General features: G+C 46.9%; 2 protein-coding genes across 2 annotated transcripts in view; one reads left to right on the top strand and one right to left on the bottom strand.

Moving 5' to 3' along the window:
* LYST (lysosomal trafficking regulator) overlaps positions 1–21,144 on the bottom strand; it is a 461,445-nt gene that overhangs the window by 375,334 nt on the left and 64,967 nt on the right. The gene's annotated exons all lie outside the window — the stretch shown is intronic.
* On the top strand, positions 55–15,897 carry LOC142142529 (uncharacterized). Its single transcript, XM_075200412.1, has 2 exons — positions 55–910; positions 15,857–15,897. Exons 1-2 carry the CDS (start codon positions 55–57, stop codon positions 15,895–15,897), a joined length of 897 nt encoding a protein of 298 aa, XP_075056513.1.

Consider the following 21,144-nt stretch of genomic DNA (forward strand, 5'->3'; position numbering starts at 1 on the left):
GCTCCTGCCCCTGGGAAGAAGGGAGGAAAGACCACCGCCCCGAAGCCTCCCCCCATGGCCGGAACCTCTGCCTCCACTGCCCCTGCTACTGCTGGACAAGGCCAGCCCAGCCAGGACACCCCCCAGAAGACCCCCACTCTGGAACCCTGGATGAGGCAGACCGTGGTCCTGAAGCTGAAGGAAGTGGAAGGAAGGCTCCCAGACATGACGGCCGAGACCTTCGGTAAGAAGATGATCCTGGACCAGGGCTTCTCCAAGGCTGAAACCCTCAGCGTGCAGAATTACCTGAAAGGGATCTGGTACATCACCTTCGCCTCCATTGCCATCTGTAAGAGGTACTGGGAGGCAGTGAAGACTGCGAGACCGGAGTCTTCCTTCTCCCGCTTCGTGGGGAACTGCCCCATCCAGAGAGAGGAGAGAAGAGTCACGGTCTCCATGAGAAATCCTCACACCCCTGGTAAGGACATCGCTACCTTCCTGAGCCGCTTCTGCTCCGTGGTCAAGGACCCCTCCAAGATCGTGGACGTCAACGGCTTCTGGACAGGCAAGTGGTCCATCATTATCAGACTGAGGAAAGACAACACGGCAACTGACGGACTCCAACACCTGCCATCAAGCTTTGCCCTGGGCGGCTCTGCCGGCCTTCTTCACTATGCCGATCAGCCGAGGAACTGCAGGAAATGCGGCGAAGCTGACCACATGGCAAGAAGCTGCAAAGTCTCAGCCTGCAGGAACTGCAAGGTGGCGGGGCACGAGACCAAGGATTGCCCACGAAAATTGTCCTGCAACCTCTGCGGCCTGGCCAGCCACATCTACAGGGACTGCCCCCACAGGGCCAGATCCTACGCTGCAGCTGCCGGGATTGGACTGCCGGAAAGCGGACCTGCCCCTGCCCTGCAGCCCAGAGGAAGCAACAGAAGCCCACACCGCAGCCAAGAGCTGGTAAGATATCTCCCACCCCTGTTGTGACAGCACCCCCCTCCCTCCCCGCTGTCACAACACCCCCCCCCCCTGCAGTAGCACTAACCCCCTCCACCGCTACTGCAGCTCCCTCCCTTTCCCTGGAGGATTTCCCCCCCCTCCTCCCTCTTGTGTCTGCAGGTGATGAGAACAAACAAAGGAGGAAGCGGAAAGAGCTAGACAGCCCAGCTGGCGACTCTGACCCTTCCAAGAAAAAGGCAATCGAGCTCGAAGAGGACCCTCTCCCGTCTGAGGGGGTCCTGGTAGAGATGGTGGATGAGTTGCTAGATTCCGAGCAGGAGGAGGAAGAATTCCTGCAACTGCCCCAAATCTGCCTATTCGACCAGCTAGAGGAGAAAGGACTGCTCCCACCCAAAGGGGACACGGGCAGACCGGACCAAGTCCCACCGGACGAGGAGGGTAACTGATGTATTGACTGTGCTTACTCTCTTTTTTCTCCCAACTAATGGCTAACTTTTCTCTTTTTACCATTAATGTGAGGAGTGTGAAGGATAAGGATTACTATTCATTTTCCCTGAGGAAGCCCCTATTGGGGTGAAACGCGTAGGAAAGAAATAGCACACTGATACATCTTCAACTTTATACTATCGCCGATGGTCCTATACGCGCATGCGCGGACCCTGAGTTTGTTTTCCGGCTTTGTCGTGAGATCTACACCACGTCTAGGAGCGGGATCGCTGACTGGAAAATAGACCCTTATAAAAACAACATCAGTTTTCTCACTGCATGGATTAACCTTTGGTATTGTCCTACCGAGTATGGCGTTGTGAATATTTGCAGATAGAGACTTTGAGATTGTTTTTTGGTACATCGTTAGAAGCACACAGCGGCCAGGAGCGGGATTGCTATTTGGAAGGAGGATCTTCTGCATAGATTATCTGGACACACCATCTGGGGAGGGAGGTAAGTGCACTACCCAACCTTCCCAGATTCGTGGCCCTTTGTTTTTATTGTGACATTGTTTTAACAGCACTGTTTGATTGGCGGTTGCTACAATGGATTGTGAGGATATATGCAATCAGTAACCAGCCCCATACAAACATACGGATACCACATCTTCTAGAGATACCTGCCTATTTTTAATAGTAAGTCCACATTTAGCCCAATATTGGCATCCATAACTGATTTTTAACATTTTTACATATTTGTTATTGTTATTTTTATATTGCTTCTTATTTACACTATCCCTTGTATCCCTCTATTGCGCTGGGGAATCCATTGTTTATTCCTAGGGGTCGAGACCGCCCCTTTTATCTGTTCCTCCGGCTGCCTATTTTCATCCATCACGCGGATAGCGCGGATCCCCCACACTCTATTTTCTAGACGTCAGTCTGTGTTTACCTTTCTTGACAGTCAGAAATGTGATGTTTACATGTTGCAGGAATGTTCTCTCCCTTTCTCTAGTTCCTACAGGCATCTGGGGAGGCAGTGGTCTCACGGGCCCTCCTATTGGTCTGGGGGGAGTGACTGTAAGTCTCCAGGGGTCGCCATTCTTATCAGGGGAAGCCTCTTCACACTAGATTCCGTTCAGGAGTTTGTCTGCGGCAGATTGCTTATCGTAGATGGCTCCTGGGCGGGTGAGCCTATCAGGCTTATCTGTGTGTATGCATCCCCGGGTAAGAATGAGCGTTTGGAGCTTTTCCAGACCCTGCGGGCCCAGCTCGCAACCACCAGGGCGGTAGTGATGGCTGGGGACTTTAACTGCCCTATAGAGGAAGATGGTAGGAGTTCCTGTACTAATGCTAAACTTGATGTTTCTTCCAGGTTGTTGCAGGAGATGGTAGCCGAAGCATCCTTGCGGGATGCAGTGGGATCCATGGGGGCCGGCTCTGTGAATTATACTTGGAGTCGCCCCGATGGCTCAGTGCGTTCCCGGATTGACTTTGTGTTTACATCGAGAGCGGTAAGACAAAACAGGCATGTCATTGTTCCCTGCCTTTTCTCTGATCATAGGGCCATTCTCTTTGAAGGTGTTCTGGGTCACGGGTTTCCTCCCGGCCCTGGCTCTTGGAAGTTGAACTGCGCTCTGCTGGGAAAGGAAGAGGTGATGGTTGAGCTGAGGGATGCCTATGTAATGTGGAAAAATGACAAAATGTATTTTGACTATATGTCTAACTGGTGGGAGTATGTCAAGGGCAAGTTTCGCAGTTTCTTTCAGGCTAAAGGCCGCCAACAGGCGTGTGAGAGGAAGAGAAACTTCAGGAGGCTTCAGCGTCAGCTGCAGTCCCTGCTGGATCTCCAACTCTGTGGCTGGGATGTGAGGGATGATCTGGCTGAGGCCAAGGGGAGCCTGAAAAGGCACTTCGAGGAAGAGGCCAATCGCATCATCTTCCGTTCCAAGGTGGAGAATCTGGAGAAGGGTGAGAAATGTAATTCTTTCTTTTTCAGAAAACTCCACTCCGGCCACACGCCCCTGACTGAACTGCAGGACGAGTCTGGCACCCCCAGGAGGGGGAAGGAGGGCGTCATGGGAGTCATCACAGACTACTACGGCAAACTCTACTCCCCTAAGACTACAGACGACGACGCGGCTGAATCTTTCCGGTCAGGTATCACTAACCCTATTGATCCTACAGGTAGGGCAGCTATGGATGCCCCCCTCACCTTGGGGGAGCTGCACTCTGCCGCTAAATCCTTTAGGCCGGGCAGGACCCCGGGCAGTGATGGCCTCCCAGCCGAGCTCTATGTAGCGCTGTGGGACCTCATTGGCCCGGACCTGCTAGAGCTGTATGAGGAGATGGTGGTGGAGGGCAGGATGCCTCCTACTCTGAGAGGGGGCTTGATCACGATTTTGTATAAACGCAAGGGAGAGAGATGTGACCTCAAAAATTGGAGGCCCATCTCCCTCCTGAACGTGGACTACAAGATTTTGGCCAAGTTACTAGCCAACAGGCTAAAGGTTGTCATTGGGCGAATTGTTCATCCTGATCAGACTTGTGGCATTCCTGGTAGAAGGATTGCAGACAGCCTTGCGCTGCTGAGGGACACGGTTCATTATATCAAAGACCGCCATGCACATGCGGCCCTGGTCAGTCTTGATCAGGAGAAGGCCTTTGATCGTGTCTCTCATGGTTTTATGCGTAAGGTTCTGTGCAGGTTTGGATTGGGTGATATGTTTTGTTCTTATGTTAACCTGATGTACCTTGATATCTACAGCTCGGTGTTGGTGAACGGCTGGAAGACTGACCCCTTCTCTGTATTGTCTGGGGTCAGACAAGGCTGCCCTCTTTCACCTCTCCTTTTTGTCTGTTGTATAGAGCTCTTTGCGATGTCCATCAGGCGAAACCCAGAGATCAGAGGGATCACCGCACCAGGTCCAGACCGACTAGAGGCCAAGTGTTCGCTCTACATGGACGACGTCACTGTCTTCTGCGCTGATCAGCGTTCGGTGGCAGCACTCGTCCAGACCTGCAACAACTTCGGCCAAGCTTCAGGGGCAAAGGTCAACTGCGGGAAGTCAGAGGCAATGCTGTTTGGCCAGTGGCACCTGTCATCCTCCGCTGCATTCCCCTTCACAATCAAGCCGGACTTCATCAAAATCCTTGGAGTTTGGTTTGGTGGAGAGGAAGCGGCCCTGAAGTGCTGGGAAGAGAGACTGGCGACAGTCAGGCAAAAGATTGGACTGTGGAGCCTCAGACTTCTTACCATCGAAGGGAAAGCACTGGTACTGCGCAACGAGATTCTTCCCGTTCTTCAGTACACGGCCCAAGCTTGGCCACCTCTTGCTGCCGTCTGTAAGACCATCACGAGGACAGTCTTTCACTTCATCTGGGGCTCCAAAATGGACAGAGTGAAGCGGTCAGTTATGTACAAGGAGCCCCACAAAGGGGAAAGGTGGGAAAGGGATTCCAGACATCCCCACCATGCTGCGGGCTTTCTTTGTTTGCAACTGTATCCGCAGGACACTCCTTGAAAAGAACGTTTGCTCTGCTGGGAAGTCCATGTCACGCTTCTTCCTTCTTCCTCTTTGGAGGAAACTTGGTTGGGACAAGTGGGACAGCTCCTTCCCTTACAACTGGACTACACCTTGGTTTTACCTGGATGTTGGACAATTTGTGAGGGAGCACCATCTGGAGGGACTTAAACCAGACTTGTGGAAACCTAAAACTATCCACAAGCTCATCAGAGCTAAGGACATTATGGAGTCTGTTCCAGGGCTCCCTGTGGCCACGGCCAAACATGTTTGGGAGAATATGGCCTCTAAGAGACTGACTAATGGACATAAAGACATTGCATGGATGGTGTCACGGGCACTAGGAGTCTTTACCCAGGGATCACCAGGTGATAGGCTTACCAGAGCAGTATAGGTGGTAATATGGTACTCTGGTAGCAGGGTGATCACGGAACAGGAAATAGCAGATGATGAGATGCTCAGGAAAGTCTATGACTAGCAGCACTGGCAATATGGAGGTAGTAATACACGAGGAACTGTATGGACAAAGGACACGTGAAGGTAGTGAGTGGTCTGCGGTGCAAGTTGTACCACTGCTATAGTGAGGAGGAATGTCCAACAGAAACGAGGGGGTGATGAGAGTCAGCGGTCTGCGGATAGCAAGTTGTACCGCTGTCTGAGTGAAGGAATAGAATCCAAGTGGAGGTATCCGGGGAGTCAGTGGTCTGCGTTAGCAAGTTGTACCACTGCTATGTGAGAGGATACTGGAACAGGTGAAACTGGAAACAGGGGTCAGTGGTCTGCCACTAGCAAGTTGTACCACTGAATATATATGTGAGGAGGTGCACGGGGAGAGACTGCAACACAAGATATACACGGGCACCTTGACTTTGATCCACAGTAATATGCACAATATAAATGTATAGATGACTGAACAACACTGCCAATATAGAAAGTCTCTAGAAGTAATCCAGCACGAGATAACACAGTCAATGATGGCAATAGACTCAGCGGATAGCACACTCCAGAGGAGAACCAACACAGTCCAGCAAGGTATGCAATACACAGCACAGTCAATGAGAAGTATGCATACCGTGGTTCAGGAGAAGGCAGTCAGACAGGAGTGCAGAGATACCTGAACGGCAGGAGGCCGGCAGGATGCGAAGTCCCTGGATAGGTGAAGCGGTGGTCTAGTAGGTGCAGCGCACAAGTAGGTAGACCAGCAGGGAACACAGGAAAGCGTGGAGAGCGGATCAGCAGTAGATGGATGAGTAGCGCTGAGGAGTAACAGCAGCGGGTCTCTGCGGGAACACGGAGGTAGCCAATAGCAACCAGCAGGTGCAGTAACGATGGGACACGGGAGAGCAGAGTTGAACTGGAACTGTTGATCACGGAGAATAGCGGGTAGCAATAGTGGCAGCAGACTCAAGGAAACACGGGAGAGTTGACAAGGACTGAAGACTGAAGCGCACAGAGGCAGCGGATAGGAATCAGCCAAACAGTCACGATGAAACACAGACGGGTTGCAGGTTGAAGACTGTAGTGCACGGAGGCAGCGGATAGGAATCAGCTAACAGTCACGATGATGAAACACAGACGAGTTGCAGGTTGAAGACTGTAGTGCACGGAGGCAGCGGATAGGAATCAGCTAGCAGTCACGATGATGAAACACAGACGAGTTGCAGGTTGAAGACTGTAGTGCTCGGAGGCAGCGGATAGGAATCAGCTAGCAGTCACGATGATGAAACACAGACGAGTTGCAGGTTGAAGACTGTAGTGCACGGAGGCAGCGGATAGGAATCAGCTAGCAGTCACGATGATGAAACACAGACGAGTTGCAGGTTGAAGACTGTAGTGCACGGAGGCAGCGGATAGGAATCAGCTGGCAGTCACAATCATGAACAGGTGAGTGGAAGTGAATGAAAGACTGTAGTGCACGGAGGCAGCGGATAGGCATCAGCTAACAGTCCCAATAATACATGGTAGAGTTGAAGTGGTTAGAAGACTGTAGTGCACGGAGGCAGCGGATAGGAATCAGCTCACAGTCACGATGATACAGTAGATGGTAGAAGTGGTATGGGAACCACAGTAGTAGAAGTGGTTTGGAAACCACAGAGGTAGAAGTGGTTTGGAAACCACAGGAATCAGCTAGGCTGAATAAACGAGGAAACACAGGAACACCTTCAGAGACTCATGGGGAATGAGACTCCAAGATCAGGCAACGTGGTGTTGACCACAGGTGCTTAATATAGGGAGGTTGCCTGATCTGCCAATTAAGTTAAAGGAACATACACTGAAGGTTTAGAAAGGGCTGCGCATGCGCAGTCCCTCAGGATGGAGGACGGCCACGGTTCCTAAATGTCCGGGAAGAAGCACTCACAGTCCGGTGAGTGACAGTACCCCCCCTTTTAAAGGTGGGCACAGAACGCCTGGAACCGGGCTTGTCCGGATTTTTGGAATAAAACTTCTTCAGAAGGGCAGGAGCATTAAGATCTTCAGCTTTGATCCATGAACGCTCTTCAGGACCAAAGCCCTTCCAATGAACGAGGAAACGGAGGACTCCTCGCGAAATTTTTGCATCCAATACCTCAGTAATCTCGAAATCCTCCTCCTGATGAACTTGAACTGGCTGCGGTGCTGAGGGAGGAGTCGAGAAACGGTTGATGATGAGAGGTTTGAGCAAGGACACATGGAAGGCATTGGAAATCCGAAGATTCTTAGGAAGAAGAAGTTTAACACATACTGGATTGATAACTTGAATGATCCTATATGGACCAATAAAACGAGGGGCGAATTTCATAGATGGAACCTTCAAACGAATATTTTTGGTAGATAACCAGACACGATCTCTAATTTTTAGTGGTGGAATAGCCCGCCTCTTCTTATCTGCGAAAGACTTATATTTGTTAGATGTCTTCTTTAAACAGGTTTTGACCTGAGACCAGATATTTTTGAAGGTCTGACAAGCAGTCTCCACAGCAGGAACTTGGGTGGGCGGGAGGGCAGGAAATTCCGGAAAAGACGGATGGTGACCGTAGACCACAAAGAATGGAGTTTTGGATGATGACTCATGGTACATGTTGTTATGGGCGAATTCAGCCCAAGGGAGCAATTCTACCCAGTTGTCTTGGTTGGCTGAAGAGAACATCCTAATAAAAGTCTCAAGATCTTGATTGACTCGTTCCGTTTGTCCGTTAGATTGCGGATGGTAAGACGATGAGAGTGCTAATCGTATGCCCAAGGTTTTACAAAGGGCCCGCCAGAATCTGGAAACGAATTGTACTCCTCTATCTGACACAATCTCAGACGGACATCCATGGATGCGGAAGATTTCTTTAATGAAATGTTCAGCCAGAGTAGACGAGGAAGGTAAACCGGACAGAGGGACGAAATGAGCCATCTTCGAAAATCTGTCTACCACTACCCAAATAGTATTGTGATTCTTACTTGGTGGCAAATCAGTAACGAAATCCATACTAATATGGGTCCAAGGCTTGGACGGAATGGGTAGTGGTCGCAGCAACCCTGCTGGAGTTCTGCGGGAGGATTTGAACTGAGAACATAAATCACAGGAAGCAATAAACTCTTTGACGTCTCTCCTCATTGAAGGCCACCAGTAACTTCGAGAGAGAATCTCAAAGGTCTTGTGTTCACCGGCGTGTCCAGAAAAACGAGAGGCATGGAACCACGAAAGGATTTTCCTCCTCAGAGTAGGAGGCACGAGGGTCTTCCCAAATGGTAGCATTTTGGTGGATGAAGCAGCCAGAGAAATACATTTGGGGTCTAGAATAGCATGGTTGGGAACCTCTTCTACATCAGAGGACGTCACAAAAGCTCGAGATAAAGCGTCAGCTTTCTTGTTCTTAGCGGCTGGTTTGAAGGTTATAATTAATTCAAAACGGGAAAAGAAAAGAGACCATCTTGCTTGACGAGGGTTCAAGCATTGAGCAGATTGCAAATATGACAAGTTCTTATGATCCGTGAAGATCGTCACCGGATGGCGAGCTCCTTCCAACAAGTATCTCCATTCCTCTAATGCAGCTTTGATGGCCAGCAACTCCTTGTCCCCGATAGTATAATTTTTCTCTGCGGGCAGAAGACCCCGAGAGTAGAAGGCACAAGGATGTAATTTTTGTTGCTCCGAGCATTGGGAGAGAATGGCTCCTAAGCCCACATTAGAGGCATCTACTTCTAGGAAGAAGGGGAGTGTCACATCAGGCTGTCGAAGAATGGGAGCAGACGAGAAGGACTCTTTGAGAATTTGAAAGGCTTGGAGAGCCTCAGATGACCATTGCTTAGTATTAGCCCCTTTCCGAGTTAGGGCCACAATAGGAGATGCAATGGATGAAAAGTCTTGAATGAAGCGTCTATAGTAATTGGCAAAACCTAAAAAACGCTGGATGGCACGAAGAGTAGTTGGCTGAGGCCAATGTAGTACAGCATTTACTTTGTCTGGATCCATCTTCAGGCCAACTCCGGAAACTATATACCCCAAGAATGGAATCTGGGGTAACTCGAATGAACATTTTTCCAATTTACAGAACAATGAGTTTTTCCGTAGTCTGGAGAGGACCTCTGCCACATGTTGGTGATGAGAAGGCAGGTCCTGTGAGAAGATCAATATGTCGTCCAAGTAGACAACGACACATACATATAATAAGTCCCGAAAGATCTCATTGATGAAACCCTGGAAAACAGCGGGGGCATTACACAGCCCGAAGGGCATTACTAAATATTCGTAATGCCCATCTCTGGTGTTGAACGCGGTCTTCCATTCGTCACCGGAACGGATTCTAATTAAATTGTAGGCACCACGAAGATCCAACTTAGTAAATATCCGGGCTCCCTTGATGCGATCAAATAGCTCAGTGATCAGCGGAATGGGATACCGATTCTTGATAGTAATGGCGTTGAGTCCACGAAAATCTATACAAGGGCGTAATGATCCATCCTTCTTTTTGACGAAGAAGAACCCAGCTCCAGCGGGAGAGGTGGAAGGTCGAATGAACCCACGCTGGAGATTCTCCTGTATGTACTCAGATGTGGCTTGAGTCTCAGGTAACGAGAGAGGATAGACCCGACCCCTGGGAGGAGTCTTGCCAGGTAGAAGGTCGATCGGACAATCCCAAGAACGATGAGGAGGAAGACGTTCAGACTGAGCTTTATCAAACACATCGGCAAATGAAGCATACTGAGGAGGGAGTCCCGGGGAGGAAGATGAGATGGAAGATTGCTGTACTTTAAGAGGAATAACTTGAGAAAGACAACGATGGTGACATTAAGACCCCCAAGACGTAACTTGAGGGGTGCGCCAGTCAATCTGGGGAGAGTGACACTGAAGCCATGGAAGGCCTAAGACAATCGGACTTGTCGTAACTGGAAGAATTAAAAACGAAATTTCTTCATGGTGTAGTACACCAATCTGAAGGGTTACTGGAGACGTACTCTGGGTGATGAGACCATTGATGAGACGTGATCCATCTATAGCCGTCACAGTAATGGGTGTTTTTAAAGTGATCACTGGTAGGGACCATTGATTCACTAGTGATTTAGAAATGAAATTTCCTGCTGCTCCGGAATCAATCAATGCCTGTGACTCAAAGGATTTGGTAGCAAAGGAGATCGTAACATCAAAAGCGCAGACTTTAGATTTCATAGACAATGGAGAGGACTCCAGGGACCCTAACTTCACCTCTCCAGAACTAGTTAGGGCCTGGCATTTCCCGATCTCTTAGGGCAAGAGCTGAGCATATGCGTGGAATCAGCACAATAGATACAGAGTCTATTCTTTACTCTTCGTTTCCTCTCCTCTGAAGATAATTTGGAACGTCCTATCTCCATGGGAATCACAGAGGATGGAGCTGGACGAAATTGAGGGTTTGAACGAAGAGGTGCTTTGACAGCCGTTGTTTTCTCAGACTCTCTTTCACGAAATCTCATATCTACACGATGGCAAAGAGAGATCAAATCTTCTAGTGACGAAGGAAGCTCTTGGGTAGTCAGTGCATCTTTAATTTTATCGGAGAGCCCCTGCCAGAAGGCGGCAACTAATGCTTCAGTGTTCCACTGAAGTTCAGAGGCTAAGATCCTAAATTGAATGACATACTGTCCTACTGTATGGGAGCCTTGTCGCAAACGAAGAATGCTGGAAGCAGCGGAGGTCACACGACCTGGTTCATCGAACACACTTCGGAACGTGGAAATGAATTTGGCACTATCTTGTAGAATTGGATCGTTTCTTTCCCACAGAGGGGAGGCCCAAGCCAGGGCTTGTCCAGAAAACAATGAGATAAGATAGGCCACTCTGGAACGATGGGTAGAAAAATTTTGAGGTTGGAGTTCAAAATGGACTGAACATTGGTTAAGGAAACCTCTACAAGTTTTGGGGTCCCCGTCATATTTTGACGGAGTAGGCAGGTGAAGCGTAGGAGCTGTAGACACCTGGGATGGCACTAGGGAAACGGAGGAAAGCACAGGAGCTTCAATATTAGCTGTAACAGTCTGTCCAGATGTTCCTTGGGAGGTTAACGATTGGTAACATTGAAGTAACAGCTGTTGGCGAGCATCCTGTTGCTCCACACGGCTGACCAGATGCTGCAGCATCTCTTTAGCGGTAGGTTCCGTATCTGGGTCTGTCATGGCCTGATCTTACTGTCACGGGCACTAGGAGTCTTTACCCAGGGATCACCAGGTGATAGGCTTACCAGAGCAGTATAGGTGGTAATATGGTACTCTGGTAGCAGGGTGATCACGGAACAGGAAATAGCAGATGATGAGATGCTCAGGAAAGTCTATGACTAGCAGCACTGGCAATATGGAGGTAGTAATACACGAGGAACTGTATGGACAAAGGACACGTGAAGGTAGTGAGTGGTCTGCGGTGCAAGTTGTACCACTGCTATAGTGAGGAGGAATGTCCAACAGAAACGAGGGGGTGATGAGAGTCAGCGGTCTGCGGATAGCAAGTTGTACCGCTGTCTGAGTGAAGGAATAGAATCCAAGTGGAGGTATCCGGGGAGTCAGTGGTCTGCGTTAGCAAGTTGTACCACTGCTATGTGAGAGGATACTGGAACAGGTGAAACTGGAAACAGGGGTCAGTGGTCTGCCACTAGCAAGTTGTACCACTGAATATATATGTGAGGAGGTGCACGGGGAGAGACTGCAACACAAGATATACACGGGCACCTTGACTTTGATCCACAGTAATATGCACAATATAAATGTATAGATGACTGAACAACACTGCCAATATAGAAAGTCTCTAGAAGTAATCCAGCACGAGATAACACAGTCAATGATGGCAATAGACTCAGCGGATAGCACACTCCAGAGGAGAACCAACACAGTCCAGCAAGGTATGCAATACACAGCACAGTCAATGAGAAGTATGCATACCGTGGTTCAGGAGAAGGCAGTCAGACAGGAGTGCAGAGATACCTGAACGGCAGGAGGCCGGCAGGATGCGAAGTCCCTGGATAGGTGAAGCGGTGGTCTAGTAGGTGCAGCGCACAGGTAGGTAGACCAGCAGGGAACACAGGAAAGCGTGGAGAGCGGATCAGCAGTAGATGGATGAGTAGCGCTGAGGAGTAACAGCAGCGGGTCTCTGCGGGAACACGGAGGTAGCCAATAGCAACCAGCAGGTGCAGTAACGATGGGACACGGGAGAGCAGAGTTGAACTGGAACTGTTGATCACGGAGAATAGCGGGTAGCAATAGTGGCAGCAGACTCAAGGAAACACGGGAGAGTTGACAAGGACTGAAGACTGAAGCGCACAGAGGCAGCGGATAGGAATCAGCCAAACAGTCACGATGAAACACAGACGGGTTGCAGGTTGAAGACTGTAGTGCACGGAGGCAGCGGATAGGAATCAGCTAACAGTCACGATGATGAAACACAGACGAGTTGCAGGTTGAAGACTGTAGTGCACGGAGGCAGCGGATAGGAATCAGCTAGCAGTCACGATGATGAAACACAGACGAGTTGCAGGTTGAAGACTGTAGTGCACGGAGGCAGCGGATAGGAATCAGCTAGCAGTCACGATGATGAAACACAGACGAGTTGCAGGTTGAAGACTGTAGTGCACGGAGGCAGCGGATAGGAATCAGCTAGCAGTCACGATGATGAAACACAGACGAGTTGCAGGTTGAAGACTGTAGTGCACGGAGGCAGCGGATAGGAATCAGCTGGCAGTCACAATCATGAACAGGTGAGTGGAAGTGAATGAAAGACTGTAGTGCACGGAGGCAGCGGATAGGCATCAGCTAACAGTCCCAATAATACATGGTAGAGTTGAAGTGGTTAGAAGACTGTAGTGCACGGAGGCAGCGGATAGGAATCAGCTCACAGTCATGATGATACAGTAGATGGTAGAAGTGGTATGGGAACCACAGTAGTAGAAGTGGTTTGGAAACCACAGAGGTAGAAGTGGTTTGGAAACCACAGGAATCAGCTAGGCTGAATAAACGAGGAAACACAGGAACACCTTCAGAGACTCATGGGGAATGAGACTCCAAGATCAGGCAACGTGGTGTTGACCACAGGTGCTTAATATAGGGAGGTTGCCTGATCTGCCAATTAAGTTAAAGGAACATACACTGAAGGTTTAGAAAGGGCTGCGCATGCGCAGTCCCTCAGAATGGAGGACGGCCACGGTTCCTAAATGTCCGGGAAGAAGCACTCACAGTCCGGTGAGTGACAGATGGCCATTCAGGAGGGTTTGCCTCTCAGGACATTTATGCACTCCCGGAACCTGTGCAGATATGTTCACTGCCCCTTTTGTATTACCAAGAGGGAGACTGCTCAACATATCTTTTGGGACTGTCCCACTGCACAGGCATTGTTGGATGCCCTGGAACATGAACTTAAGGACAGTGTGCCCAGGACTTGCCTTTCATACCATTCGGTATTTTATGGATTATTTCCTGGGACTCACACCGTTGAGGCAATCCAGGAGGCCTGGCGCCTTATGAACTGTTTTAAGGACGCTATGTGGCTTGCCAGGAACCGCCTCATCTTGAAGCGGGAGAAGATGACCATCCAGGACTGTCGCAGGCTTATCCATAGCTTGTTAAGAGACTATAACACCCTTGACAGTCCTGAGGAAGATGAAGACGACGATTGATTGTAATTGATTGATTGTTGTCTCCTCTTCTCCTCCTCCCCATTGTGTCTATTTCCAATAAAAAACTTTGGTTTGTGCTCCCCTCCCTCCCCCCTCCAACCCATTCCCCTTCACAGCATGAAGTATTATTGAATGTCATGTCTATTTATGCACCCTTCCCTTTGTGTCTGTTCTCAATAAAAACTTTTTGCTCGTGACTCCATCACCCTACCCCTCTCACCTACCTCCCCCCCCCCCACATCCAATGTTATTTTATTGCACTGTGATACGCTTTAAAGTTTGAATGGTTAGTGCAGTACTTGATGTATATAGTGTAGGATGTCATGTCTTGTACTTTATGCCCTGTATTGTACTAAAACGTATGCATGATCATGTCTTACGGTGTACTGTGTACACTTGAATAAAACGTATGAACTGTGTTTTTTGTACTTTATACAAAATAAAGCTACTTTTTCAATCAAAAAAAAAAATAAAAAAAAAATATGGTAATATAATGGAGGCTGTGGAGTGAACAGTATAAAATAATAGTGTATAATCAACTACTGCAATGCTAAGAATGTGATTATGTACGTTAGAACAAACAGTACATTTTTGTACATACAGCAGGTCATAAATTTAAACAAGAATTGACAGCACAGAGGGTGTGGCTTGACGGTCAATATAGGTGGACATTTTTCTAGAAAGCTCTGCCATCACCTATAATATATCCGAATCAATACTTCTCTAAATATCTCCTCACCACTGATATTTTACTAACCAGTGATAGAGGAGTGTCCTCCCATTCTGTGGATCCAAATACTACTCCACGGACAACCCAATAGATCTCTGTGACCTGATCTCCCCCAGAGCAACAGTCAGGAAGCAATTCAGCGGCCCTCATCTAATCTGTCTCACGATGACTTGAATCCATTGCGGACATTCTCTGGCATTACAACCTGACCAGTTATACCCCCACCGATCCTCATTTCTTTCTACAGTGGCCTGCTCATCGCTTCTAAGGGGAAGGCTTCAGATGATACTGCTGCAACCTCCTGATGTTACTGGAGCACCATGCTGCCCACTTGGAGATAGCTATACTCTTAACGGTCATTTTCTCCCCATTCTTGGAAGTTAAGATTCCTGAGCATTAACAGCTTACAATTATCAAAGATCAATGATACTCAGGGCACTGCTATGTCCCCATCCTGTGGCCAACAGTTGTATTGCACTGTACATCGATCAACCACAACATTAAAACCACCTGCCTAATATTGTGAAGTTTCCTTTTTGTGCCGCTCTGACCTGTCAATTCATGAACTCCACAAGACCTCTGAAGTTGTCCTGTTGTATTTGGCAAATCCTTAAGGTCATGTAAGTTGCGAGGTGGGCCGCCATGGCTCGGACTTGTTTTTCCAGCACATCCCACAGATGCTCGATCGGACTGAGATTTGGAGAATTTGGAGACGAAGTCAACACCTTGAACTCTTTATTATGTTCCTCAAATCATTCCTGAACAATGTAAGCAGTGTGGAAATGAGCATTATCCTGTTGAAAGAGGCCACTGCCATCAGGGAATACCGTTGCCATGAAGGGGTCTATTTGGACTGCAACAATGTTTAGGTAGGTGATACGTGTCAAAGTAACATCCACATGAATGCCAGGAGACAAGATTTCCCTGCAGAACATAGCCCAGAGCATCACACTGGCTCTGTCGGCTTGCCTTCTTCCCATAGTGCATCCTGGTGCCATTTTTTCCCCATATAAGTGATGCACACGCACCTGGCCATCCACATGATGTAAAAATAAAATGGGATTCATCAGACCAGGGCACCTTCTTCCATTGCTCTATGGTCCAGTTCTGGTGCTTACGTGCCCATTGTAGGCGCTTTCAGCGGTGGGCAGGAGCCAGTATTTGAACTCTAACCGGTCTGCGGCTATGCAGCCCCATGCACTTTTTCAGAAATTTGTGCTACAGTAGCTCTTCTGTGGGATTGGACCAGACAGGCTAGTCTTCGCTCCCCAAGAGCATCAATGAGACTCGTGCACCCACTGACCTTGTTGCTGGTTCACCGTTTGTCTAACTACTGCATTACAGAAGTGAAAGTTACTCAATCAAATTATAGATTCATAGCAAGTGCTTGAAAGGGTGGGAATATCTTGAAAGAAACAAAAATCCCCCAGCAAACTGCTACAGCCAGCAAAGGAGTTGCCATTTCTACTTGTACACAAAAATGCAAAAGTCTCAGTTGCACACATTTGGGGGATTTTTCTGTATTTGTTCCTTTCAGGATAACCCCACCCTTTCAAGCACCTGCTATCAGCCTATAAATTGATTGAGCAACTTCCACTTCTGTATTGTTTGAGAGGCATGTTAGTGTCAGTAGCCGAGGGGGAGTGCTGGTGCTTTATTGCCATTTGGATTTTTCTGGGGTACCTCTTGGTAAGTTAGCCCTCAATTTAAAAACACATATGTATGGCCCAAATATATGAGATTCTCATTGTTTAGAGTTAGGACCACCCGTTTAGCAAAAGCGCTGTGGAGTGGCGGGTGGCTTAACATACATTTACAAATGTGTGCAACTGAGACTTTTGCATTTTTATGTACAAGTAGAAATGGCAGCTCCTTTGCTGGCTACAGCAGTGTTCTGAGGGATTTATCTCATTGTTTGTTACTAACTACTGGAATATCCCACAAGACCTGCAGTTTTGGAGATGCTCTGATCCAGTCGTCTAGCCATACCAATTTGGCCCTTGTCAAAGTCGCTCCTTTTGCAGTGTTCTCCCCAAACCTATTTCCCGGGTGCTCCACCCAGCTGTTTTTACTTGTCATCCGGCTCTTGGAGTCCAAAGGAGTTCTGTTTAGGATAAATGGATTGTCCTATTATAAGAATTACTGCGTAAACACTGCAGCCAGCAGGGTGTATTAGACCACTGACTACTAATCTGACCATTCCAGGCAAGCAGTCCAGGGCAGTCAGAGGTTCAGCTGCCAGGCATGAAAAAAAATAATAATTATATAAAAAAAAAAAAAAAAAAAGATAAGTGTGTCCAATCCAGCCAGCAATTGGGCAATAACATCCAGGTTCTCTATAAATAATGTAAGTGTTAGCAATAACTTCCAACATTTTGTTTCTTTATTATTATTGTGAACTATTACACTACCTCCACCTGACTACTTCTTAAAGCCACCCGGCTAGCAAACTTTTCTGGAGACAACACTGTTACGCTTGCCCATTTTTCCTGTTTCCAACACATCAACTTCAAGAACTGACTGTTCACTTGTTGCCTAATATATTCCACCCCTTGTCAGGTGCCATTGTAACAAGATAATCAATGATAATCACTTCACTTGTCAGTGGTTTTAATGTTGTGGCTGATCGGTGTATATCCTGTGCTGAGAACCACAGTATGTATATGTTCTAACCAGACCATCTCATATTTCCCTCTTTTACGTCAAAGAGACTGAAGTGATTTACTACTGTAATTTCCTGCCTTCCCACATATCAACATGGACAAATTTGTTAACAACCAAGCTGCCGCTAAGGCCCAACATGGAAGTAGGGACACCCATGCTAACTCCAGTGGAAAGTTTCAAGACAAAGTCCTCAGTGACTTGTCCAATAATGTAGAGGACGTCATCTATGACTCCCAATTTATAGCTAAAAAACTTACACCCAATCCACCTCCTATTTCGCATGGTGAAGTGGTCAGAGCCATAAAAGAAACTATGGAACCGCTTATGCCACAGCAGACAAACAAACACACGGCGGCTATACAGCAGATAACAGATCAAGTTGCTCAAACGTCTAAACAAGTTCAACTCAATGAGATGCGGATTGGGGAAAATATGCACGTGATTGGACTCACGGACTCTATGTTCAAGACCCAAACAACTGACAGCACTCGGGGAAAAACACTTATTAACCAGATAAGTAATCTATATTTATATCACCTTTATATATGGATATGGCAGAATTTATCTAATGCAATGATAAGAATTGTCTTGACAGCCCTATTATAAACAATAAAATGTATTTGTAAGAAAAGAAAATTATATAGGTAACACAGATACAATATATAGGTAAAACAAAATCATGCATCACAATGACGCTTATATACACTCATTTTCATGTATCACAATCATATCTATCCGCAGCACATTAGAATATAGGTTGTGTAACTTGGCAAAAATAAATTTTGTTCCTGTGTTTTTGTAAAAAGTTCAGCACAAGGACGAAAAGTGTAATATTTTGATATCTAAAAGAGAACTTTCCTGTCGTAAGACAATTCTTCTACGGTGGCCACCTATTTTTAGTCAGAATGTGTTTTAATCAGCTATGAATGTTCTCCCTATCTACTCTTCCCCTTCCCTCTGTGTGGACCAGCTTTCCCTACATCCCACCACACATGCTGGACTTGTGTCAGCTCCTCATGTGTGTAGACCACACACAGAAGGCAGGCACAGGAGTCTGCATCGTACTCGTTAGCAGTGAAGTCCAGCAGGTATGCTGGTGGAGGGGTATTAATGTAATTTTGAGTGCTATTAACAAAATCTAAGGGCTATTCAGGTAATGTAGCATAAGATGGGGGCCATTAATTTATTGAGATCTCTATTAAATGTAGGAGCTACTAATGTAATGTGGGGCTGATGGGGTTCCTAATATACAGGGTAGTCCATAAGTGTGGAAACAGCCTTTTCATTTTTTTGTTTTAAAAATGCAGTTGCTTCCAAGATGGCCACATACCCTAAAAAGTTTACCACCACACCAATATCATATGTGTAGACACTGGATTAATATTACCTTACTTATTTCCATTTTAAAAGGGTGTTTCCACACTTATGGAGCAGCCTGTAGAGTAGGGTAAAGTAGATACAATGTAGGGTCTAATAATGGCAGTTGTATGGGGTAAGGCCTATTTATTAATATGGGTGTTTTTTTAATCTAATTTTGGACCTGGTTGAGGGCAGGGAAGCCTATAGAGTTGCGTTATTTAATGCTTGGCTTTCCAGGAGGTGATTGGTACATATCACTTTTACCCCCAAACAGGGCCCCAAAATTGCAGGATCCAGCCAAGCAGCAAGAGAGCTTAAGAAACCAGCAGCAAGTACTAAACTGCAAGAGCAGGTACTAGTAAGTAAAGTCTGTACTGATTCTTGCAATGCAGTCCAGATTTTGGCAACTTTATTCTGACATTAGGAAGTCAGGAGGTAGTTCTCATTTTACGCTGCTCTCTCAATCTGCACTTGCCAGCAGCTCTTTTCCTGTTATGGTGCCCCAAGAAAGAGAAGCCTGGGTGGATCACCTGTGACAAAAGTGACAAAGGGAGTTTGGGGAGGGCATAAATTACATGGGCTATTCTTGCATGCACACCCACTGAATTCACAAAATGCCCCATGAGTAGATCTTATTAATTTATTGTTTGGCTTGGTATCTCTTATACTTCAGGGATATGATGGAAACTGCTGAAGCCCTTATCACGGAAAATGACAAGATCATGGCAATACACATTCAACTGAACTTTGCTAATAAGTAGGATGATTAAAAAAATCTGTCCCCACAGATCAAAAACACACTAGTAGGTTAATGGCTTCTGACACAATAGACTTGTGTGTGTGTGTGTGTGTGTGTGTGTGTGTGTGTTAGGGAATTTAAGCTAAGTTCCAATGGGGTAGGGACTGATGTGAATGATTACAAATTTCTCTGCACAGGGCTGCTTAATGTGATTGACGCTATATAAATAAGCAAAAACAACATTGCTCTTGATGCATGTCCGTATTGCAGGTAAAGATTGCAGTAACTGTTATTTCAAAGCCTTGTGTCTTCTCCATTCTACAGAACATGGAGATGTGGCGAGTGTGTTTTCGATTAATTCATTGCATCATGAATATTACACAGCAAGTGGGGGAATGTTTATGACTTTCATATATTACTACCAGAACGTACCTCTGTTAGAAGTAGAGATGGGCTGGTCCGGTTCTCCGAGAACCAAACCCACCCGAACTTTGGGTATCTGAGTACCGAGCTGAGCAGCTCGGTACTCTCCCGCCTGTTCCGAATCCAAATCAAGGCCGAACGTCATTGTGACATCGTCGGATCTCGGGGCTCGGTTCTCGCGATACTTCAACTTTATAAATACACGCCTCCACAGCAATCCATCGCCATTTGACAGAGGGAGAGAGCAGGGTGTAGTCATAGGCTGATTAGAGCAGGGACAGAGAATACAATATTGTTCTTGCAATTGCTCTAACCAAAATCGCTAGTGCAGAGAGGAGGATAGAGGTTTATTATTTTTTCTTAATATTTGGCACTCCCCAGCGCTAATTGTGCATAAATATTTCTGGCTGTCAAAAGTCATATCTGTCAGCAGTATCTACTAAATAATTTTTAGCACTCCTCAGTGCTTTTGGGGTGTCCTCCCTAATTGTGCATTAATAGTTCTGGCTGTCAAAAGTCATATCTGTCAGCAGTATATACTAAATAATTTTTAGCACTCCTCAGTGCTTTTGGGGTGTCCTCCCTTATTGTGCATTAATATTTCTGGCTGTCAAAAGTCATATCTGTCAGCAGTATCTACCAAATAATTTTTAGCACTCCTCAGTGCTTTTGGGGTGTCCTCCCTAATTGTGCATTAATATTTCTGGCTGTCAAAAGTCATATCTGTCAGCAGTATCTACTAAATAATTTTTAGCACTCCCCAGTGGTTTGCGCTCAGAATGGATTCAAAGCAGTCCACATATGATCTGAATGAGCAACGAGGTTCTGTCACCAGTCCTGATGTTAGTGTTCCCAGTACGTCATCTGGCCAAGGCGATGTCAAACAACAGAGTGTTTTCAAATTAGTGCAAAAAACAAAAACCCCCAAAAAATTTACTGTATTGAACGAAAAAGAAGTGTAACTGAGGAAAAGTTAAGTGACGATAAAAAAAAAATTGCAAGCATGCCATTCTACACACGCAGTGGCAAAGAGAGAATGAGGCCTTCACCTTTAGCTATTAGTGGCAGATCCCAAAAATTTACCCAACCTACAATTGGTGCACAACTACTGTTACGCGTCAAAGCCGAGCTGCAAGATAACAGTGAGGCATTACAGGAGAATATTTGCTCTGATTCACAAATGACACCAATCCCTGTGGAGAGTCCATCCAACAGTGGGATGTCTAATCGTGAG

The sequence above is a fragment of the Mixophyes fleayi genome, chromosome 3, assembly GCF_038048845.1.
Source record: "Mixophyes fleayi isolate aMixFle1 chromosome 3, aMixFle1.hap1, whole genome shotgun sequence".
NCBI lineage: Eukaryota > Metazoa > Chordata > Amphibia > Anura > Limnodynastidae > Mixophyes > Mixophyes fleayi.

Coding starts and splice junctions, on each gene's coding strand:
- LOC142142529 (XM_075200412.1), top strand. CDS start 55: ATGGCCGGAACCTCTGCCTCCACTGCCCCTGCTACTGCTGGACAAGGC. Junction 911..15,856: donor TGCCCTGCAGCCCAGAGGAA/GCAACAGAAGCC, acceptor TGCCCATTGTAG/GCGCTTTCAGCGGTGGGCAG.